Here is a 23,897-nt window from a genome sequence, read left to right as displayed (position 1 = left end):
CTGCCTGGGTTAGGGAGCATGTCTTATGAGGATAAATTGAGGGAGCTAAGGTTTTTCTATTTGGAGTGAATGAGGATGAGAGGCAACTTGATAGAGGTGTATAAAATAAGAGGCATAGATTGAGTAAATAGCTGGAGACTGTTTCCCAGGGTGGAAATGGCTAATATTGGGGGGGGGGGCCATAATTTTAAGGTGATTGGAGGAAAGTATGGGGGGAAGGGAGATGTCAGAGGTAAGTTTTTTTTGGCGGTTGGTGCGTGGAATGCAGTGCCACAGGTGGTGGTAGAGGCAGATACATTAGGAGCTTTTAAGAAACTCTTAGATAGGCACATGGATGATAGAAAAATTGAGGAGGGAAAGATTAGATTGAGAGGTTGGAACCACATTGAGGCCGAGGAGTCCGTACTGTGCTATAATGTTCTCTGTTCTATTTGACCATTCTACCGATGTATGAAAGGGTTTTGTAAGTTTGAACATTGGGATGAGTGAAACTCGTCCTATGACTCAAGGCGTCTAATTTCTGGGAAATTGCATCATGTTCTGGCTGCTTGTATAAACGCACCGCATTAGAGTTTTTGTCTCTTGGTGAGAAGTACTCCTTCCAATGACCACCTCTAATATGCCAAATCAGGAATTCATCACTGTGTGGGTACGTGACCCGAGAGTCCAGAAGGAAGATTCCTGGCAGTCCTTCGTAGATTATGAAATCTGTGTTCATGTAAGTATGTTTAATCACTTAAATTAAATTGTACATTTCTAGAACTAACTCTTGGCTACTAAGGAAACTAAATTTGAAACATTTCTAACTTTGTGTACTAAATATTATTACCTAGAACACTACAACGTTGTACAGACCCTTCGGCCCATGATGTTATTCTCATTCGGATCAATCTAACCCTTCCCTCCTGCATAACTCTCCATTTTTTTCATCATCTCTGTATCTGTCTAAGAGTCTCTTAAATGTCCCTAACATACCTGCCTCTACCACCACCCCTGGCAGCGTGTTCCATGCCCCTGGCACTCTCTGTGCAAAAGCAAGACCTACCTCTACCACTGACACATTAAGCTACTTTAGAATGAAGTGTGTCTGCCCGTGGGGAGTTTGTACATCCTCCCTGTGACCTCGTGAATTTCCTCCGGATGCTCTGGTTTCCTCCTACAGTCTCAGGACACACAGGTTGGTAGGGTGATTGGTCATTCTAAATTGTCCCGTGATTAGGCTGGGATGAAATTGGGAGATTGTTGGGCAGTGTGGCTCAAAGGGCCAGAATGGCCTATTCCATGCTGTATCTCTGTAAATAAATAAGCAGGTTCCTGCAAATTCACATTGAAAATATGATTTCCAATGGATTCTAAAAGCACCAGTAAATGGAAGTTGCACTTGGGTGCAGATTTGAATTTTTTTCTATTTTTACAAGTATCAGATAATCCATTAGTTGTTTTGGGAATTCTGAACTTGTTTCCACGTTCTGACAGATACGTTGCTCCTAACCATTCCCACATCCCATTTTATAAACGAGTAATTAATCTCCCGTTCCTCTTTGATGTTGTCTAAGGTCCTGGATCACACTGTTATAAGCTGCTAGTATAAATGCTTTCTCAGCAACTGAATTTGTTTTGTGAATGGTTGTTTACACAATGCACTTGCTCCAACTTTGGTCAGTAAACTTCCACTGGTCAATGAGGATTTGTTAATATGGTTGTTTTTTAAAAAAAAGTTCACAATTGCATTAGAAATACAGTAAAATAAAAATCATGTATTCTGTTTTTAATGAGAGCAGCACATGCCAATTTAGGAGATCTCTGTTCTCTCTGCTGTGTGCGCATTTGCTGACAACTTTAGCTTTTGAGGTTTTATCCTGGTTGAACAAAGAAGTGCTTGGCATAATGTATAAGAGTTGTGTACAATTTTATACTCATAAACATGTTTTTCATTGACAATTTGAGAGATTTTCCCCTTGTCATCAATTACACGATTATTGTTCTTGAACTTACAGCTTAGATGTACATATGTACCTACAGCTTAAAAAGGTCTATTCTCAGGCGCGTGTGAGCCTCCTGTTAAAATAGTAAAATAATAGCCTTACTTGTAGAGCACTTTTCATGCAGGTGATGTAGTTCAAAGTGCTTTACAATGGGATAAAATTACAAGCATGAAAATCAAATCAAAAACTAAAAATAAACATGAAAGTAAAAGACGTTAGTTAAAAGCAAGCTTAAATAAATAGGTTTTGAACTGTTATAAAAATGAAGTTTTAGAGTTATTTAAGATGCCAGTTCTAGTTATACTTGACCAAACGTTGAGCTATTGGCTATGGTTTTCTGTGTATTAAAATTTTAACTGGAAAGTCAGACCAGGAGATAAACCTTTGGTTTGATTGTCCCAGTGAAGTCACTTTTCCCTTTTTTTTAATAGACCAATAGTATGTGTTTTACAAAGAAGACATCCTGTGTCAGAAGACGTTATAAGGAATTTGCTTGGCTTAGGCAGCGACTACAAGACAATGCAGTGTTGATGTAAGCACTTATTTTTTTTTTCCCTACGGTCAGTCCAGGTCTACTTTGGTTTTAAAACCCTGTCCACTTTCCACACCCCTTCTCTTTGCCCTTCTCCACTGCCCATCACCTTCGGCTTCATTCCTCCGATTTCTGCAGCTCCATCTCTTTTTGTTGCTTGGTCCACTATCCTCTCGATAGATTCCATCCCGTCCAACCCTTTGCTGCTTCCACCTGACGCCTTCCAGTTTCTCTTACCACTTCTCCCTTCTCCCTCACACCCGGGTCTGCCAATCACCCTCCAGTTCCTCACGCCACTCTTCCTGTTCCCCAATGTGTCCACCTTTTCCCCCCTCACCTAACAGCCACCAGCTCGTGTCCCTCCCCTCCCCCTCCCCCTTACCCTCTATAGATGCTGCCTCACCTGCTGAGTTCCTCCAACATTTTCTGAGTATTGCTCCTGATAAAATCATCTCTCTTTCTCTTGTTTCCCAACCCTCACAATACTTTGCCTCTCACCTGGGTTAACCTATCACCTTCTCACACCACTGCCTCCTCCAGACCTCCCACCTTCCCACCACCCGCCCCCCCCCCCCAAACCTGGATTCACCTAACACCTGCAAGCTTATCCTCCTCTTCTCCCCCCCCCCCGTCCCCAACTTGTTATTCCAGCTTCTGCTGTCTTCTTGCCCTGATGTAGGGTCTCAGCCCGAACCATCGACTGTCATTTTTCTCCATAGATGCTGCCTGACTTGAGTTCCTCCAGGTTTTGTGCTTGTTTCTCAAGGTTTCCCGCTTCTGTCCCTCCTCCTCCTGTCTTTTTCCATTTCCCATTCTGGCTCCCCTCTTACCCCTTCCCTTCACCTGCCTGTCACCTCCCTCTGGTTCCCCTCCTCCTTCCTTTTTTTCCATGGTCCACTTTCCTCCCCTATTGGATTCCTTCTTCATTCCTTTATTTTTTCCATCTACCACTTCCCAGCTTCTTTCTTCATCCCGCCTTCCCCCTCATCTGGTTTCACCTGCCAGCTTGCACTCTTTCCCCTCCCCTCACCACCTTTTTCTGGATTCTGTCCCCTTCCTTTGAAGGGTCTCGGCCTGAAACACCGACTGTTTGCTCCTCTCCATAGATGCTGTCTGACCTGCTGAGTTCCTTCAGCAATTTGTGTGTTACTCCTCTCACTCTCTCTCCCAACTCTCACAAAGCCTCTTGCTTGAATAATCATGGGCAGTTTTCATGTACTCTATATAATTGTTCAAATTCAAGTTCAAATGTCATTCAACTATACATACATGATACCCATGAATAAAGCTGAATGAAACAGTGTTTCTTCGGGGCCAAGGTGCAAAACACGGTACCGACAGTCACACACAGCACAAGGCACATACAGCACATATTAAATATCGGTAAAATACGTCATGCAAAAAAATAGTCAAAGCCCTGAGTCCATGAATGTTGCAGCAGTCTGCATTCCAATACAGCAGTGATCCCCAACCACCGGGCTGCGAGGAAACGATATGATTTGGTGATAGGAAACGATATGAGTCAGCTGCACCTTTCCTCATTCCCTGTCACGCACTGTTGAACTTGAACACAAGGTTGCCAACTGTCCCGTATCAGCCGGGACATCTCGTATATTGGGCTAAATTGGTTTCTCCCATACGGGACAATCCTTGTCCTGTATTTCCCCCACTAAGGTAGAGTGTTCCTTTGAAACCTTTTGTGCCGAAATGGCGTGAAGTTAATTTATATGGGAAAAATTTTTGAGTGTTCCCAGACCCAAAAAATAACCTACCAAATCATACCAAATAACACATAAACCTAAAATAACACTAACATATCGTAAAAGCAGGAATGATATGATAAATACACAGCCTATATAAAGTAGAAATAATGTATGTACAATGTAGTTTCACTTAACAGAATCGGGAAGATTAAGCCAAAACCGATTTGTAGAAAAAAAAAATCAGCACGTACACGCATGCGCACACAGGTGCCCACGCAAGATTTCATGGGGTCTTTCTCAGGGTAAACACAAGTATCCCGCATTTGACTGCTACTTTTGTCCCTTATTTGGGAGTGAGAAAGTTGGCAACCCTACTTGAACGCCCCCCGTTGGCCAGTCCGCAAGAATATTGTTAATATTAAACAGGTCCGCGGTGCAAAGAAGGTTGGGGACCCCTGGAATACAGTATGGCTTGTTGTCTTCTGAGCAACTGGTTATACGACCACCTTGGGCACTGTGACACACCACTCCAGCACTCTAGTGGAGCACACCGACTCCACTGCCTCCCTCCTGGGTGGGTATAAACAGGCAACACTGTGGCTTCAGGCCTTGTCCTTGCTATGACCGAGGCCACACTGCTCTTTCGCAATCCACCCCTGACGTCCACCAATAACCCAGTGATCCAGACTTCCAGCATTCCACACCACCTATGTCCAACAGGGTGTTGCAATCACAAGAAAAAAAACTACGATAATGTTGGCCAGTTTTAGACTGGGTTCTTTCCACTCAGTTTTACTCTTTGTACATGGTTTGACTTGCCCTGCTTGGCATTTCATCACAGGGTGACCAGGAATAAGAAAAAAAAAAAGCTCTCATTAGAAATTACATTCTTGAAGCACAAACCATGTTAATTTCTGCAATGTTTTCGACATAATGTCACTTTAAATTAATAAATTTGTATATTATGAATTTCTGCTTTGTCCCGGTTTTGTAACACATACAATTAGTTTGGGTGGTGTGGTGAAGCTGCGTCTCTATCAAAGGGAGTGTAAGGCACTCTTTTCCCCCTGCTAGCCTGCAGGTCACCCTTGGGCAAGGTGTAGCACCTGCTTTAGCCCCCCGATCAGGGTCACGTGAAGCCACGGCAGCAGGTGGTGGATGGTCATATGAGCAGCTGGTGTACATCACAGGTCCTGGTTACGTGACCACTGTCATCAGGCAGACAATCTCTGAAGATATTGATAATGGCTGGGGTCACCCGTCTTGCAAAGACACTGCCCAGAAGAAGGCAATGGCAAAACACTTCTGTAGAAAAATTAGCCAAGCACAGTCACAGTCATGTTGAGACCATGATTGCCCACGTTAGGTGACACGACACATAGTGGTAAAGATAATGATGACAATTGGTTTGCACAGATCCTTCCTGTTGTTCAGTCTTGTACAGCAATGATGGTTCCATGTCTTTGACATTCTTGAAAAACCTTCCTGTTTTTATCACTAATTGCTCATGGAGGATTAAAAAAATTTGCAATGTCTTTTGGTTGACTGTTGAAGGCCTGCTAGTGTGAACACTGAAAGCCCAAATATCATTTTCTTTGCAGAAGTTTACCAGAGATTCCTCCTAAGATCCCCTTTTTTAGTGGCAGTAACAGCCAGCTTGTGGAGCAGCGTCGACAAGGACTTCAGGAATTCCTAGAAAAGTATGTACAACTGAATTTTTCAGTTATCAAATCCCAGGTGTGAATTGTGATGAATGGACTTCCCTGTGATTGTTTGTTTAAGGCTAACTCTAAGCTACGGTAAGTTATGGAGGCCAATTTCATATTATAAGCTGGTGAGGCTGACATCAGTTGTGGGAAAATTATTGGAAGGTATTTTAAGGGACCGGATATATAAGTATTTGGATAGACATAGACTGATTAAGGATAGTCAGTATGGCTTTGTGTAAGGAGGTATATAAAATTATAAGGGGTACAGATAGGGTAAATGCAAGCAGGCTTTTTCCACTGAGGTTGGGTGGGACTACAACCAGAGATCATTGCTGAAGGGTGAAAAGTGAGATGTTTGAGAGGAAGCTTCGTCACTCAGGGTCGTGAGAGTGTGGAATGAGCTGCCAGTGCAAGTGGTCCATGCAGGCTTGATTTCAACATTTAAGAGGAGTTTGGATGGGTACATGGACAGTAGGAATATGGAGGGCTATGGTCGATGAGAGTAGGCTGTTTGAATGGTTTCAGCATGGACTAGTTGGACTGAAGGCTCTGTTTCTATGTTGTACTTCTCTGTGACTCTATGTTCCAGTTGCTAGGTTAATTGGTCATTGTAAATTTTCCAGTGATTAGGCTTGGATTCAATCGGGGGATTGCTGGGCAGCACAGCCGGAAGGGCCTATTCCGTGCTGAATCCCAATAAATAAATAAAATTTGACTGAAGTACTTCATCCTGAAGAGCTGGTCTGGTCAATTGTATCCTTATTTTTCTAGAAAAGTTTTGCTGTTCTTTTGCCATTCAACCAAATGATGTTCCTGAAAAATAACAGCACGCAAATGGTAGAACTGGAAATAATTATTAAGGCACAGTCCTTACTGCCTGTTGCATCGCTGGCATTTGGGGCAGCCATTCCTGTCAAAAAAACAATGTTGTTCTGAGTCTTGGTGGTGTTCAGGGCTTCCTTCATCGTGCCAGTAGCTCCCTGTTGGTTTTCACTGCTGTCAGCCATGCCAGTCCCGGGTGGAGACTCAGGAATACTGTTGCACTCGGATAAAGAAGGGTTCTTCATTGCTGTTTTTGTAACAATTTTCTTCTTTTTTTGACCAGTCAAGGTTGTTGGCCCTGAGCTGAACCTGGAGCACCAGTGGACTGCTCTCAGTCTGGTCTCTACCCTTTGACCTGTTTGGCGTGGGTGGATCCTACCAAGAGCCAAAGCAATAAAGCCCTGACTCTAGCCAGTATATTGTAACTCTCTGGGTCATTGAGGCACGCAAGCCTCTAAACCCTACAGCAATGTTGTGATCCTCTTGGAGAAGAATACAGTAGATTCCGGTTAATTGAGTCCCAGTGGGACCTGTACATATTGGCTCAATTAAGTGGCTTCCCCAATTAGATGAAGTTTCAAGGAAATCATTGAAAGAAGAAAAAAGAAGTCAAACTACTGTTTAACTGAGTAACAATTTATGTATTTAAATGAAATACAGAACAAATTAGAACACTACTAATACCTCTACGGTACTATAAAACTGTCTATTGGTTCCTATTAGTTATTGACAGAGGAATTCATCCTCTGTGTTCTTTTGATTGTAACTGAACAAAATCAAAATGGATAATGGACTGCCTTCATACAATATTGTAGGTGATTGCATCCTCCAAATCTACAATTTCGTTGTAACATTCAAGATGATTTTAGATACCTTTTGTAATTTCTAACTTGTTGAAGTAGTGAAATCATTTCATTTTCACTCCCAGCCATTTCTGGTACCTTCAGTCCTGAATGGTTTAAATGGCAGTGAGTGAAACAGTTCAAAATGATCTTGCTGCTTATTTATTGCCAACTATCAAGTTTTTGAACGTAAACACATGCAACTGACGATATTTAAAAACAAAGCGCTCTAAGCACAGTGTCGTGTCTAATGGCTACGCAAGTGCATGCAACCGATGCTAGTTAGGGGGGAATCCCGGCTATTTTATCAATTTAGTTTTTGTTCTTTAAGGATTTCCCCAAATAAACAGCTGCACCAATTAACTGATGGCCCAGTTAACCAGAATCCACTGTTTTCAGATTAGTTTCTTACACATGGTTTGAGTTCACAATAACACAAGAATAAACCTTATTTGTCATATATACTCAGTGGCCACTATATTAGGTACACCCCCGTTATTGCAAATATCTAAGCAGCCGATCGTGTGGCAGCAACTCAATGCATAAAAGCATGCAGACATGGTCAAGAGGTTCAGTTGTTCAGACCAAACATCAGAATAGGGAAGAAATATGATCTGAGTGATTTTTTGTTTGTGCAATGATTGTTGGTGCCAGATGGGGTGGTTTGAGTATCTCAAACTGCTGTCCTGGGATTTTCACACACAACAGACTCTAGGGTTTACAAAGAATAGTATGGGGGGAGAAAAAAACAGATGAGCAGCAGTTCAGTGGACAAAAATGCCTTGTTAATGAGAGAGGTCAGAGGAGAATGGTCAGACTGATTCAAACTGACAGGGAGGTGACAGTAACTCAAGTAACCATACGTTACTAAAGTGGTGTGCAGAGGAGCATCTCTGAATGCCCAAATGTTGAACCTTGAAGTGGAGGGGCTACAGCAGCAGAAGACCCACCAGGTTCCACTCCTGGAACTAACAAAGTGGCTACTGAGTGTACATTCACATGTACAGGTATTAGGAATTTGCTGGGGTATGTTGGTGTAAAATGCAACAAAATGAAATGGTCATAAATTTTAAAGAATAAAGAATTATATACTGTATACAAATAAATTTAGAGGTTAAAGTATGGATATGGAATAAAATTTGCATTAAATATCAGCACGAATTTACAATGTAAACAGCATCATAACAGTTGTTTAGAGTGCAGTGCAGTGACTAGGCTAACTAAAATGATCAGATTAACTCCCTGGGGGTGGTGGGGGGGGAAGAAACTGGTCCAAGAAGTCAACATGGGCATTATATTTTGATACTGACCTGATAAAGGGATCGGATTTTTGAAGAGTATATCCCTTGAATATGGTTGATAATATGAAATTATTTTGTTGCCAAGAGCATATCCAGGAAGTCCTGTTTTATTTTAAAAAACGGTAAACCCTCGATTGCCAGGAAATTATATTTGGCTCAGTTCTATGCTCCTGTTTCCTATGCATTTTTTTTTGAATGTCCACTGCCATCTTGTGGTTGCAGGTTTGTACTGCAGTAAATAAGGAGGAATTGCTTTGACCCGTCACTGGTGAACGCTGTAATTAAGTTAGGTTTTTTGTACATCGACCCTTTTCCCCCTTATATTGTGTTCTGAGGTAACTTTAGTAATCGCAACAAGCTGTTCAAAAATGAAAGTTAGATATGTGGTTACTATATGTGCAGTTAATGTTTTCGATCTTTTCATAGAACAATGCATTCACAAACCTTTAATTCTAACCACTAGTAACACACAAAATGCTGGAGGAGCTCGGCAGATTAATCCCCTTAGCTCGAAACATAGACTTTGTCGATGCTGCCTGACTTGTAGACTTCCTCCAGTCTTTTGTGTGTGTGTTGCTCTGGGAATTCCAGAGCAATCTGCTGAATCTCTTGTGTCTTTAATTCTAATGGTACTTTCCTGCCAGTCAGAGGACCTCTTATGGTTTAACATGCTCAAATAGCCATGACGTCAGTCTTAGTGAACACATTGTGAGCCCAGTCTGCAAATGGTCAGGTCCACTTTGATAGATTTTGTTGATGAAATCTGTTTTATTTTTGGGTGCTTTTTGGTGGGAGGGAAAAATGTTACCCTAGAGTTGTCACCTGAGATGCCAGCTGTGTCTCATGAAGATTTAGTACGTGTAGGAGTTTTTTATGCCATGGACCAACTAAGCAAGGTGTCCGTGGACCCCACATTGGGGGAAACCCTGCTAATATATAATTTATGCTGGGGCCAGAAATGTCTGAAAATGTATGAAGTTCTACTTAATGCCCAGCATTTAATATGTTGCTTTGGTATCAAATTCCATGTGGAATTTTAATACAGGAACTTCTTCAACTTGATTCATACCCGGAATGAAGTTCCCCTGGGGGCGGTGGGGGGGGGAACTTTTTTTCTAGCACAGTAACGTAATGGTTAGCAAGTCGCTTTACAGTGCCAACAATCGCTGGCCAGGGTTTGATGCCCGCCACTGTGTGTAAGGAGTTTGTATGTTCTTCCCATGACTGTGTACTACATTTCCTCCCACACTTTGGGTTAGGGTTAGAATTAGTAAGTTGTGGGTATGCTATGTTAGCACTGGAAGTGATCTGACCCTTGCAGGCTGTGCCTCCAGCACAATCCATACTGCTTAGGTCTGATGTAAAGTTTGCATTCCATTGTATGTTTTGATGTATATGTGACAAATAAAGTTAATCTTTATCTAGCCCAGAATCTGCAGATGTTACTGTTTAGTTTGACATCTGATCAAACAATGGTGAGTTTAAACTACTTATGTTCCTCTTATAATATCCTTGCTATCATTTAAGTTATCTTTTAACAAGGTTAACGGTCCTGAGTCTTAACAAGCATGTTTCTGCTACACTAGCACCAGGTAATTAACAGAGCTATGGTGAACAGGATAGGGCGGTTACCAAAGACAATATTGAGGAGGAATTCCTTTAGGCCACCCTTTCTGCGACAACCATCAAGTACCCATTCACAACTGATTCCTTTTGCCAGTACTTGGCAATTCAGGTATAACCAATCTCTGGGTGAGACAACTCTTCCTCAAATCCTATCTATATCTGTGACTCCTTACCACAAACCTATTCCCTTGGGTGATTGATTCATTTGCTATGGGAAAATTTTCCTAGTTTTTTCCTTTTTGAAGCTCCTCATGATTTTATATGCCTCTGTCAGGTCACCTTAAGCTCTTAGAAAAGGATAAATGAAACAGCTTAACCAGTCTCCTCACAGCTCAGATGTTGCTCCACAAGTGACATCTCGGTGAACCTCCTCTGCACTTCAGTTCTTTACATCCTTTTAAATGTGTGACAGCTAGAGCCACATGCAATGGACAAGCTGGGCTTACCAATAACCTTTTTATTCTGGTGTCTCTCCCCTTCTTTTCCAGTCCTGAAGAAGGGTCTTGGCCTGAAATGTCGACTGTTAGGAAACGAGTTAGGACAAGTGACAGAAGTCTGTGTAGGGGAGCACTTTGATTCCAGTGATCATAACACCGTTAGTTTCAACTTGATCATGGACAAGGATAGATCTGGTCGTAGGGTTGTGGTTCTTAACTGGAAGAAGGCCAAATTTGAAGAAATGAGAAAGGATCTAAAAAGCGTGGATTGGGACAGGTTGTTTTCTGGCAAGGATGTGATCGGTAGGTGGGAAGCCTTCAAAGGAGAAATTTTGAGAGTGCAGAATTTGTATGTTCCTGTCAGGATTAAAGGCAAAGTGAATAGGAATAAGGAACCTTGGTTCTCAAGGGATATTGCAACTCTGATAAAGAAGAAGAGGGAGTTGTATGACATGTATAGGAAACAGGGAGTAAATAAGGTGCTTGAGTATAAGAAGTGCAAGAAAATACTTAAGAAAGAAAGCAAGAGGGCTAAAAGAAGACATGAGGTTGCCTTGGCAGTCAAAGTGAAGGATAATCCAAAGAGCTTTTACAGGTATATTAAGAGTAAAAGGATTGTAAGGGATAAAATTAGTCCTCTTGAAGATCAGAGTGGACGGCTATGTGCGGAACCAAAGGAGATGAGGGAGATCTTAAATAGGTTTTTTGCATCTGTATTTACTAAGGAAACTGGCATGAAGTCTATGGAATTAAGGGAAACAAGTACTGAGATCATGGAAACTGTACAGATCGAAAAGGAGGAGGTCCTTGCTGTCTTGAGGAAAATTAAAGTGGATAAATCCCCAGGACCTGACAGAGTGTTCCCTCGGACCTTGAAGGAGACTAGTGTTGAAGTTGCGGGGGCCTCGGCAGAAATATTTAAAATGTCGCTGAGGTACCGGAGGATTGGAGAGTGGCTCATGTTGTTCCGTTTAAAAAAGGATCGAAAAGTAATCCGGGAAATTGTAGGCCAGTAAGTTTAACGTCAGTAGAAGGTAAGTTATTGGAGGGAGTACTAAGAGACAGAATCTACAAGCATTTGGATAGACAGGGACTTATTAGGGAGAGTCAACATGGCTTTGTGCGTGGTAGGTCATGTTTGACCAATCTATTGGAGTTTTTCGAGGAGGTTACCAGGAAAGTGGATGAAGGGAAGGCAGTGGATATTGTCTACATGGACTTCAGTAAGGCCTTTGACAAGGTCCCGCATGGGAGGTTAGTTAGGAAAATTCAGTCGCTAGGTATACATGGAGAGGTGGTAAATTGGATTAGACATTGGCTCAATGGAAGAAGCCAAAGAGTGGTGGTAGAGAATTGCTTCTCCGAGTGGAGGCCTGTGACTAGTGGTGTGCCACATTGTTATTTGTCATCTATATCAATGATCTGGATGATAATGTGTAAATTGGATCAGCAAATTTGCTGATGATACAAAGATTGGAGGTGTAGTAGACAGTGAGGAAGGTTTTCAGAGCCTGCAGAGGGACTTGGACCAGCTGGAAAAATGGGCTGAAAAATGGCAGATGGAGTTTAATACAGACAAGTGTGAGGTATTGCACGTTGGAAGGACAAACCAAGGTAGAACATACAGGGTTAATGGTAAGGCACTGAGGAGTGCAGTGGAACAGGGGGATCTGGGAATACAGATACAAAATTCCCTAAAAGTGGCATCACAGGTAGATAGGGTCATAAAGAGAGCTTTTGGTACATTGGCCTTTATTAGTCAAAGTATTTAGTATAAGAGCTGGAATGTTATGATGAGGTTGTATAAGGCATTGGTGAGGCTGAATCTGGAGTATTGTGTTCAGTTTTGGTCACCAAATTACAGGAAGGGTATAAATAAGGTTGAAAGAGTGCAGAGAAGGTTTACAAGGATGTTGCCGGGACTTGAGGAACTCAGTTACAGAGAAAAGTTGAATAGGTTAGGACTTTATTCCCTGGAGCGTGGAAGAATGAGGGGAGATTTGATAGAGGTATATAAAATTATGAGTATAGATAGAGTGAATGCAAGCAGGCTTTTTCCACTGAGGCAAGGGGAGAAAAAAACCAGAGGACATGGGTTAAGGGTGAGGGGGGGAAAAAGTTTAAAGGGAACATTAGGGGGGGCTTCTTCACACAGAGAGTGGTGGGAGTATGGAATGAGCTGCCAGACGAGGTGGTAAATGCGGGTTCTTTTTTAACATTTAAGAATAAATTGGACAAATACATGGATGAGAGGTGTATGGAGGGATATGGTCCGTGTGCTGGTCAGTGGGACTAGGCAGAAAATGGTTTGGCACAGCCAAGAAGGGCCAAAAGGCCTGTTTCTGTGCAGTAGTTTCTATGGTCTATGGTTTATTCATTTCCATAGTTGCTGCCTGATGTGCTGAGTTCCTCCGGCATTTTGTGTGTGTTACTTTATTCTACCAATGGTTGGGCGGCACGGTAGCTTTCAAGTTGGTGGTTAGCTGTTACAGCACCAGCGGCTTCAGTTCTGTTGCTGTCTGTAAGGAGTTTGTACGCTTTCCCAATGACCGTGTGGGTTTCCTTTCACATTCCAAAGACATAGGGTAGGGTTAGTGAGTTGTGGGTGCTTTTGGGTTGCCCCAGTACGATCCTCACTGACTTGATCTGAAGCAAACGGTGCATTTCACTGTCCATGTGACAAATTAAAGCTGATCTACTACTGTTCGTGGGAGGGTAGGTGAAGTCTTCCAAGTTCAAAGTCTAAAACATCTTTTAAACTTTCCCAATTTGGATGAACATTCATACAGTGGCATATTTAATACTCACATGCAAAATTCAAAATATCTCTTGAGCCCTCAACATTAACACTCCACTTAGTCATTTGGCACTCCACAGTGTGCATTTTTGCTGAGGATATTCAGGAGTGTCATCCAAACCCTATTACCGCAGGTTTGACTCGTTTTGTTTGGCCTCTAAGTGGCGCCATCTAACAGCTTGGAAATTCTCTTGGCATATTCCTCTTAATGCCATTGAACACTGGCCTAAAGTATGAGCCTTGAATTACTCTCTGGATAATGGCTAAATATCACTTCAATCTTCGTTTAGAACACAAGGTCAAGAATAGGTCAATCAAACCCTCAAGCCTGCATCACCATTCAGTGAGATCAGACCGTAGTTGATCCTACATTCTATCCTTATGCTTCTGGCTTTGCTCTTTATACCTTAAATATCTTTTGGCTAGGCAATAATATTATCTGAACTAATGTTTCAATTACTAGTTGTTGTGGGAGAGAATTTCATACTGAACTGTCATCCTGAAGATGGTGTTTTAAGACTATTGTAGGTCCTCTGCCATTAATAAAGGGTTTTCAATATCGGCATCTGTCATTTCTTTTCAAAAACCTGAAAGCCTTAATTAAATCATCCTTAACTATCTACGTCCCACATGACACAAGATCAGTTTATTTAATATTTCATAATCTAATGCTTGGAGCCCTAATGTCTTTCTGGTGTATTCCTTCCATGGCAAATACAGTATCTCTGAGGGGCAATGCCCAAGACGCTGCCCAGCAGCTCAGATGTGAACTAATTTATGCTTAGTACAGCTATATCAAATATTTTTCTTTTTATTCTATAGTTCAATAGATGTAGTTATATATAGTTCAATAGGGCTGCACGGTAGCGTAAGTCTTTACACTGATCAGGGGTCAATACCTACCAATGTCTGTAAGAAGTTTGTACATTCTCACCACAGCCACGTATGTTTCCTCCCACGTACGGGTTAGGGTTAGTAAGTTGTGGCTATGCTGTGTTGGCTCTAGAACAGCGGTCCCCAACCACCGGGCCGCAAAGCATGTGCTACCGGGCCGTGAGGAAACGATATGAGTCAGCTGCACCTTTCCTCATTCCCTGTCACGCACCGTTGAACTTGATAGGATTGCCAACTGTCTCGTATCAGCTGGGACATCCTGTATATTGGGCTAAATTGGTTTGTCCCCTATGGGGCCACCCTTGTCCCTTATTTCCCCCCGCTAAGGTACAGCATTCCTATGAAACCTTTCATGCCGAAATGGCGTGAAGCGAAGAAGCAATTACCATTAATTTATATGGGAAAAATTTTTGGGCGTTCCCAGACCCAAAAAATAATCTACCAAATCATACCAAATAACATATAAAACCTAAAATAACACTAACATATAGTAAAAGCAGGAATGATATGATAAATACACAGCCTATATAAAGTGGAAATAATGTATGTACAGTATAGTCAGAAAGATTAAGCCAAAACCGATTTGTGGGGAAAAAAAATTAGCACGTACATGCGTGCGCACGCCATGCATGCGCACACAGGTGCCCGTGCAAGGCTTCATGGTCATGGTAGTCTTCCTCGGGGTCAACACAAGTGTCCTGGGATTTGACTGCTACTTTTGTCCCTTATTTGAGAGTGAGAAAGTTGGCAACCCTAACTGTAAAAGACATGTTGAGGTGAGCTTAACCCTACTTGGACACCCCTCCCTGGTCGGCCAGTCCGCAAGAATATTGTCAATATTAAACTGGTCCATGGTGCAAAAAAGTTGGGGACCCCTGACGTAGAAGCATGGGAGCACTCGCGGGCTGCCCCTGCACATCCTTGGGCGGTGTTGGCCATTAACGCAATGACACCTTTCACTGTATGTTTTGACGTACATGTGATAAATAAAACTAATCTCTCTTTATGTAATGGATAACTTCTATTGTTCTAAATAATGGGGTTATATACCTGTGAATATGCAGACATCAGATCCAAGAGCTTATATGAAATATTAATGCATATTGCATGTATGATTTTAACCCAAAGGACTAAAATGAAAGCTGTAATACTCCAATCAGAAATTTCAAGTGGCAGCAGGCAAAAACCATTGGACAGATTTGCTGATTCAATGAAGAAAATGGTGGTGTCGCAAAAATATTTAATAAAAGCTTAACATAGGGGCAAAAGGGGGTAAAATATTTTAGCATTAAAGTACATAATGTTTTCTAAATCAGAAGTTGTTACCAGACGGGCCAAATGGTTGCTCTTGGCTGTGCTGTTCTGCGACCATTAATCCACGCCCTATACATAACATACAGTAATGTTCAGGAATAGATAATTTTGTTTCTTCTGGATCAAGCTTCAAAGCATTTAAAAGTTTTTGTGTTTGTACAGCTGACTTGCTGTCATGAAATTTGCAGTTAGCACTTCCTTGCATGCAGGCATCTACAATTCTGCTGTATTCTCCAATACTTTAAATGTAATTTTGGAAAATTTGTACTAGTTTAAACAATCTAGTGCAAGGCCAACATTAGTCCAAAGGCTGCCTATAGGTTCCAAGTATGACTTCTTTGGCTAATTCAGAATCAGGTTTATTATCACTGACGTATGTCATGAAATTTGTTGTTTTGTGGCAGCAGTACAATGCCGGACATAAAATATACTATATAATAATTTTTTTTAGAAAAAGATAAGTAGTGCAAAAGAAAGCAAATATAGTGAGGAAGTATCCAGGGGTTCATTGTTCATTCAGAAATTGGGTGGTGGAGGGAATAAAGCGTTGAGTGTGTGTCTTTAACCTCCTGTACCACCTCCCTGGTAATAATGAGAAGGCGTGTCTTGGATGGTGATGGTCCTTCATGATAGATGCCTCCTCTTCGAGGGCATTGTCTTTTTGAAGATGTCCTCCGTGCTGGGGAGGCTAGTACCTGTGATGGAGCTGGCTGATTTTACAAACCTCTGCAGCCTTTTCTGATCATTGTGAAATGCCCTCAATAAATTTATATTTGAAAAATAAATGGGGAGTAAAATGTACTCACTCTAATAAGCAGTGAGTACAGGGCAGATTCTTGCCAAATGCTGTGAGTCACAACATCCAAGGCAGCTCTCAGTTATTGTATTTGCTGGTCCATAGGCACCTTTTAACTAAAATACTTACCTGTAACTCCAAGACTAAAACTTTCACGATGAACTGCAATGAAAAATGTTGCTGTGCTTAATATTGAAGTACTCTACGATTTTTGCTAAAGCACAATTTCAGTTCATCTAATTTAACTGTTCCAAGACTGCTATTGTCCAACTGCAGTTTCAATTGGACTTGCAGGGTGTTGTGCAGGAAGTCAGAACATTTTTGTTCATGATGTTCCTGTAGTTTGGGCTAAATTCTCATTTGTCCTGAGAAGGTGTATTCTGTTGCATTTGGAAATGCAACCCTTAATTTGGAAGGGGGGAGGGGAGAGAGACCATAAGACGTAAGAGCTGAATAAGTCCATTCAGCCCATTGAGGCTGCTGCATGATTTGTTTTCCCTCTCAGCCCCATTCTCCTGCCTTCAACCCGTGATCTTTGACACCCTAACTAATCAAGAACCTATTGACCTCCCCTTTAGTAGAGAGGGTTAGGGGTGGGAGTTAAAAAACAGAATAGGGGAAATGATTACTACCACATTGTTATAAAGCACTACAGCGTAAAAACAGGCCTTTTGGTCCATCTAGTCTATTTGTATTTGATTGTAATTCTTTTTCTTTTAGCCAGAACTGTTATCCCTCTTGAGAAAATGAATCTTTAGTTCTGTCATAGCCATGCTCCTTAATGATACACACCATTATAAATTGGTGAGGGACTTTGGGAAATGGCAATCTATTTTGAAAGGAAGTAAATAATTTGTGTACTCATTTTTTTGGAAAAGTAGTTTCATCATCAAAGTTTAAGGTAAATTTATTATCAAAGTACACATTTGTCACTATATTCAACCCTGAAACTCATTTCCTGGCGGGCATTCACAGCAGATACCAAGAAATACAAACTGCACCCAACAAGTTGGACAAACAACCAATGTGCAAAAGAGAACAAACTCTGCAAATACCAAAGGAAACAAAATAAAATAATAATAATAATTAAGCAATGAATATCAAGGAAGTGTGATGAAGAGTTCTTGAAAGTGAGCCCATAGTTTGTGGGAATAGTTCAATGTTGGGGTGAGTGACGTTGTCCCCTCTGGTTCGTGAGCCAAATGGTTGAAGGGTAATAACTATTCCAGAACCTGGTGGCGTGAGTCCTGAGGCTCCAGTACCACCACCTTGATGGCAGCAGTGAGGAGAGAGTATGGCCTGAATGACGGGGCTCCATGATGATGGATGCTGCTTTCTTGCAACAGTGCTCCTTGTAAACTTACTCAGTGGTAGGGAGGGCTTTGCCTGTGATGGACTGGGCCATATCCACTACTGTATCATCATCATCGCGGACTCGCACCATCCAGGTTGCGCTTTCTTCTTGCTGTTGCCATTGAGAAGGAGGTACATTAGGTCCCACACTACCAGGTTCAGGAACAGTTATTGCCCTACAACCATCAGGCTCCTGAACCAGAATGGCTAACTTCACTCACCTCACCTCTGAACTGACTCCACAACCTATGGACTCACTTTCAAGGAGTCTACAATTCATGTCCTCATTATTTATGTATTTATTTATTAATTGGTATTTGCACAGTTTGTATTTTACACATTGGTTGCTTGCCAGTCTTATCATTGATTCCATTGTATTTATTTGTTCTACTGTGAATGCGTGCAAGAAAATAAATTACAGGGTAGCATATGGTGATGTGTATACACTTTGATAATAAATTTACTTCGAAATTCTCCTTGCTGAGTGAGAACAGCCAACCTCTTCTTAAACCCTTAGTTTCTTCCCTTGTTTGTTTTTAAAATGTTGGTGAGCTAAAGCTGCCCCTTCTCTCTGCAACATCTTCTTCCAGAGTTCAGTAACACGCAAATCTAAAGTTGTAAATGAACCAGTGACTGTGAGGTTTATTGGCATGGTCTCTCTCCTGTGGTGTTGTCTCAATTACTCATTTCTTGAGTACAAGGCTCCTTAGTGTCTTCCTGTTTCAATCACTTGCTGCTTTAACTGATGAACTGTGAGGAAACACTTTTTAAATGTGCTACTGTAAAGCTTTTTAATCCACCCCTACCTACTTAAATTAAGTTTCTGTTTCCCTCCCCCTCCATTGAATATTTTTTTTCACATGGTAGCTTATCTGTTGTCCATTTTGTATATTTAAAGAAAGCATTTGACACGATCCTTTCTTGTTTTTAACAGAGTACTACAGAGCAACATCCTCCTTTCGGACAGTAGGTTGCATCTCTTCTTGCAGACGCAGTTGAGCACCACGGAGATTGAGGCCTGTGTCTCGGGCCAGACTGACTACACGGTTACCGATGCTGTTCATAGGCACGCCTCATCCAACCGAAGGTTCCCTGCCGAAGAAGCATAGAGAGCAAATGTCTATTTAGATTTAAGTTGAAAGGTTTTTAATCCAACTGCATTTTTCAACAGAAGCATTGTTAATTGACCTCATTGTTATAGAGCTGTGACAGCTCGTCATAGAAAGCTGCTCACACCTACACACAGAGTTAATGAATGCAGTGAAAATTCAATTATCTGTATTCTGATTATCTGAATTTCATTTTGTTAGACTTGGGTTATTTCCTTTTAAATTATCTAGCAAAAAATATCAGACTCTACTGCAAACACCTAATTAAAAGACCAAATTTCCTGTCTGTCTGAGACTGGAGATAATTAAGGTTCTCCTCTGTTACTCAGGCTTTAACTGTGTTGTAGAAACCAATTTCCTCTTTATTATTTTATTTTCATCAGCACTTCATCCTCGGGGCTTGGAACTGGCAGTAGTGACAACAATGTGAAGTCGTAAAAGATGAAAATTACAAGGATCTGTTTTTTTTTTGTGGCTCATTTTCTGTTTGGAGCATGTGTTCCAAATCTGCAGTCTAGACTGTTGTTCTCCAAATCTAAATCATCCAAATAGACCTCATTTGCAATAGAAATTTGTGGAAGCTTGTCGCCCGATGCACTGGGTTTTTTTCACGCAGATAGTGAAGTCTGACTCTGAGCCAATTGTACTTTTTTAAATTGCAGCTTCTGGAATGAAGAGGGAAGAAAAGCCTTGAGAAATTTGGTCTTTTTTTAAATTTTTCAGGATAGGTTTGGTTGTAGAAAGCACCAAAAATAAATGACTATAATGAATTAGAGAGAAATCTAAGTGTAACAGAAATCATAAAATATAGAAAATTATATTTTCATATGTACATGTATGTATACACACACACATGATATCTTCATATCCTATTTTTTTTCTGAACAGAGCTCAAACATGAGTTACTTAACTGCACCATATGTGAGGTGTGAGTTTGTATTCCACATTCTATTAATGACAATCCCATCCCAAAGTTCCTATGGTTGGTTTTTAATACAAGGGCTGTTGGACGAAAATATTGTTGTTGCACATGGGCAACGCCATACAGTCAATCATAAATCACTCACGGATTAATTTATGGAAATTAATCATTCAGTGTCTTGATTTAATAACTTATTTGCTATCCAAACTATTGCTTTCAGTCTGTGATTTTGTGCTGTATATGATTAAGGTACCAAAATTCACTGTGGAGGGAAAATAAATGTAGCATTTTTTCTGGTGTTGCTTTTCTGCTCCATTGAAGCAGTTTATATATTTTTGAAATCCAAGCTTTTTTTTAATCACTTAGTGTTACAGCATTAATTAGAGCACTGTTGGTTTACTGCACTTCTGTTGAGTTTTATCCTGAAGATTAAATTGGCATTGTACTTGACAAGGTGGAAAATTGACCGTTTGATTTAGTGATCAGAGCAATGTTTTATTTAACTGTTTATGAGGAACTTCAGTTGGGATTACCTGGTTTGGCTCTGTTCTGAAAGCATTCCCTTGCTTCTTCCAAAATTTGTGTTGGCCATCGAGTTGCTAAGTGTCCTAGGCAGGGGTTCATAACCTGGAGTCCATAGACCCCTTGGTTAATATAGGGGTCCATGGCATAAAACAAGTTGGGAATCCCTACCCTAGGGTCACATCATAATTCTGTTTTTCTCCTGACTAGGATGGTAGCATCTCTGGGTAAAGGAATATTGGCCTGCTGCTTATTACTATCTAACAATCCTTGCTTGAAGTGTACGTGTGTTTCCATTGTTCTGATACCGATTGGACAAAAACCAACAGAATAAATAACTGGTTTCCATGCTTCATGTGAAAATGGCCATTTGGCTGAGAATAACAATGAGTGAGCGCCACTTACGGAACCTTGTCACAGTGGGGAGTTTATCTTTACGGAGTGGAGAAAGTTGTATCTCAAACTTAAAAATAATTAATTTTTTATTTTAGGTTATGTTGTGCCCAAAATGTTATACTACATGTTATTTTTTCCTCTCTTTTGATTGTTATGAAGCCATAGCTTCCCAATTCTTTAATTGCCCAGGGGATGGTGTACTTTGGTTTTCTTTTGCATCCTGAAGGAAATTGACATGTTCTAAGCTGTTACTACCTAGTTTATATTGCGATTTTGAATCCTCCATATTGAAGTAAACTGGCTCTGAAATGCTCTTCATATGTATCCTGACCTGTTCAGTATTTACAGTATTTTGTTTTTTAATAAACTGAAATTGAGGTCTCTCATTACTGAGAACACCTTATTAAAGTGTATAATTATACTATTATTAAACTCTTTGGTATTGGGATTTGGTATTTTTTGAATATATAGTTGTTAATTATTATGTAGCCTGCTGCGGCGTGAGAACTCAGACGGTTCCAACAGAGTTAGTTTTGCAGTAAATGGGAGAATGAATAAGTGCCGGAACTTTACTAGATGTCTGGAATGCTGTACTTCATTTAGAACAAAAGTGTTGTCCTTTAATATCGATGTTCATGGAATTGTGCAATAATGTACTTTATAATAAATGAATCAAATGCATGTTATTGGTGATGTACTGTGATTCACAAATACTGTGGGATTGCTCGGTGATAATTTTTGATGGTGTGAGTAGGGTGAATTGCAGGAGTTCTATTTATTGATTGATACAGTGTGATGATTGATACAGTTGGCCCTTCCAGCCCTTCGAGCTGTGCCACCCAGCAATCTCGCAATTTAATCCCGGCATCATCACAGGACAAGTTACGGTGACCAGGTAACCTACCAATGGGTGGGTCTTTGGAGTGTGGGAGGAAACCGGAACACGCTGGGGAAACACACGCAGTCACGGGGAGAACGTACAAACTCCTTACCAGCTGCAGCGGGAATTGAACTCTGAGCTCCGCCCCGAGTTATGATTATGCCGTACTACCGTAGATACAGTTTAATTTCTTGAGAGTGAACTGGTGGAATTACTTGTGGGACGAAATATGTGGAAAATCTTAGCTTGTTCACAAATGTACATGTTTAATAGCCGAACAAAACAAACGTGTAACTTCATGTGAGTTATGCATACTGATCTTGTTCTACTCAATTAGCACTGTAGTAGACCATTAACACTTAATTTGTCAACAGAAGTCTGTTCTTCTTGGCCATATGGTACTAGGTGGTTTTGAGAGTCTTCCTGGATTGTCTAATTAAAGGACACTGGCACCATACTTTGTTTGACAACTTAATTGAGTTTGAAATGAAATCTAAATGTTTTAATCTAGTGATAGAGTGCCGAGCTGGCCCTTCCGGTCCTTTGAGCTGCACTTCCCCAGCAGTCCCTGACCACCTCGACTTAACCCTAACCTAATTTACAATGACCAATTAACCTACCCGGTATGTCTTTGTACTGTGTGAGAAAACAGGAGCACCCGGAGGCAACCCACACATTCCATGGGGAGGACGTATGGACACTGGAATTAAGCTCTGAACTCTGGAACGCCCCAAGCTGTAATGGCATGGTGCTAACCGCAATGCGACCGTGTTGTTAATGCAGTTTGTCTACCTCATTATAAGCCATCACAGTTTTTGCAGAAATCTGCAACCTTCAAATAAAATTGGAACAGAGACAAATAAGAAGTCTAGGTTGAAATGGAGGCAGATTCATATTTTTTTTCTTCTCTCAGTAAGTGTAAAGTCATTCAGAATTGACAGTGCACTTTATAAAAGAAACACTCTATCAGGAACAGTTCCTGATAATACATTTAATGATATCAGACAATACACTTTATTGGGAACAGTTATTACCCTTCAACCATTGGGCTCCTGAACCAATGTGGATAAATTCTGAACTGATTGCACAACCTATAGACTCACTTTCAAGGACTCCACAACTCATGTTCTCAGTATTATTTATGTATTTTTTTTTTGTATTTGCTCAGTTTGTCTTTGGCACACTGGTTGTTTTTCAATCTTTGCATGTAGCTTTTCATTGGTTCTACTGTGTTTCTTTGCCTGCAAGAAAATGAGCCTTGGGGTAGAATATCATGAAATATATGTACTTGGATAATAAATTTACTTTGAAATTTGAAAAATATCAATTCATGCAAAAATGAAGGGTAGATGTAACTTCCTTCCAGGATCTCCTTTGTTTTTCAGGAGCAGGTTTCAATCTGAAATGTTATTTGTGATAGAAAGCTTGGATTGTTTTCTACTCTTTATTTTGCACACACTGTGATGGAGAAATTTGGTGTTTTAATAATGTACACCTTGTACTTAAAAGCTCATCTTACTAAAATTCTTTTTCTTTCATGGCATGAAGTTGATTCTCATTGAATAGTAAACTTGGCCCTTCCTAAACTTTGCCCAGTCAGATGTTTGTTACATCTTGACCTGATTCATCATGTATTCGTCTGCTTCCACAGGTGCTGACTCACTCACTGGGTTCCTCCTGACTTATGCTCCATGTCTGCATTGTTTTTCACTGCAGAAAATGTCTCTGGGTACCTCACAGCAATGATCAGACTTGGTGAATTTTTTATATTTGAGAAAGAAAAAAATTGGGAAATATTCTTTTGGCTACATAAAGAGTTGGTGGAATAAATGAACAAATTCTTCAGTGAAAGAACGAAGGAGTCCCGATGAAGGGTCTTTACCAGAAACATTGAGTGTTTATTCCCCTCCATAGATGCTGTATAACCTGCTGAGATCCTCCAGCATTTTTACATCCC

The 23,897-nt window shown here is 40.8% G+C and overlaps 1 protein-coding gene across 1 annotated transcript; it reads left to right on the top strand.

Annotated features, from left to right (window-relative positions):
* The first annotated feature begins 563 nt into the window (after positions 1-563).
* On the top strand, positions 564-21,746 carry snx10b (sorting nexin 10b). The gene is made up of 4 exons (XM_072283223.1): positions 564-718; positions 2,417-2,517; positions 5,822-5,920; positions 19,046-21,746. The coding sequence occupies exons 1-4, from the start codon at positions 605-607 to the stop codon at positions 19,218-19,220; spliced, it is 489 nt and encodes a 162-aa protein (XP_072139324.1). The 5' UTR covers positions 564-604; the 3' UTR covers positions 19,221-21,746.
* The last annotated feature ends 2,151 nt before the right edge of the window (positions 21,747-23,897 follow it).

Source organism: Mobula birostris, chromosome 19 (genome assembly GCF_030028105.1).
Source record: "Mobula birostris isolate sMobBir1 chromosome 19, sMobBir1.hap1, whole genome shotgun sequence".
In the NCBI taxonomy this organism is placed as follows: domain Eukaryota; kingdom Metazoa; phylum Chordata; class Chondrichthyes; order Myliobatiformes; family Myliobatidae; genus Mobula; species Mobula birostris.
Note: the sequence above shows the minus strand (reverse complement) of the source record. Positions and strands in the feature narration are given on the sequence as shown.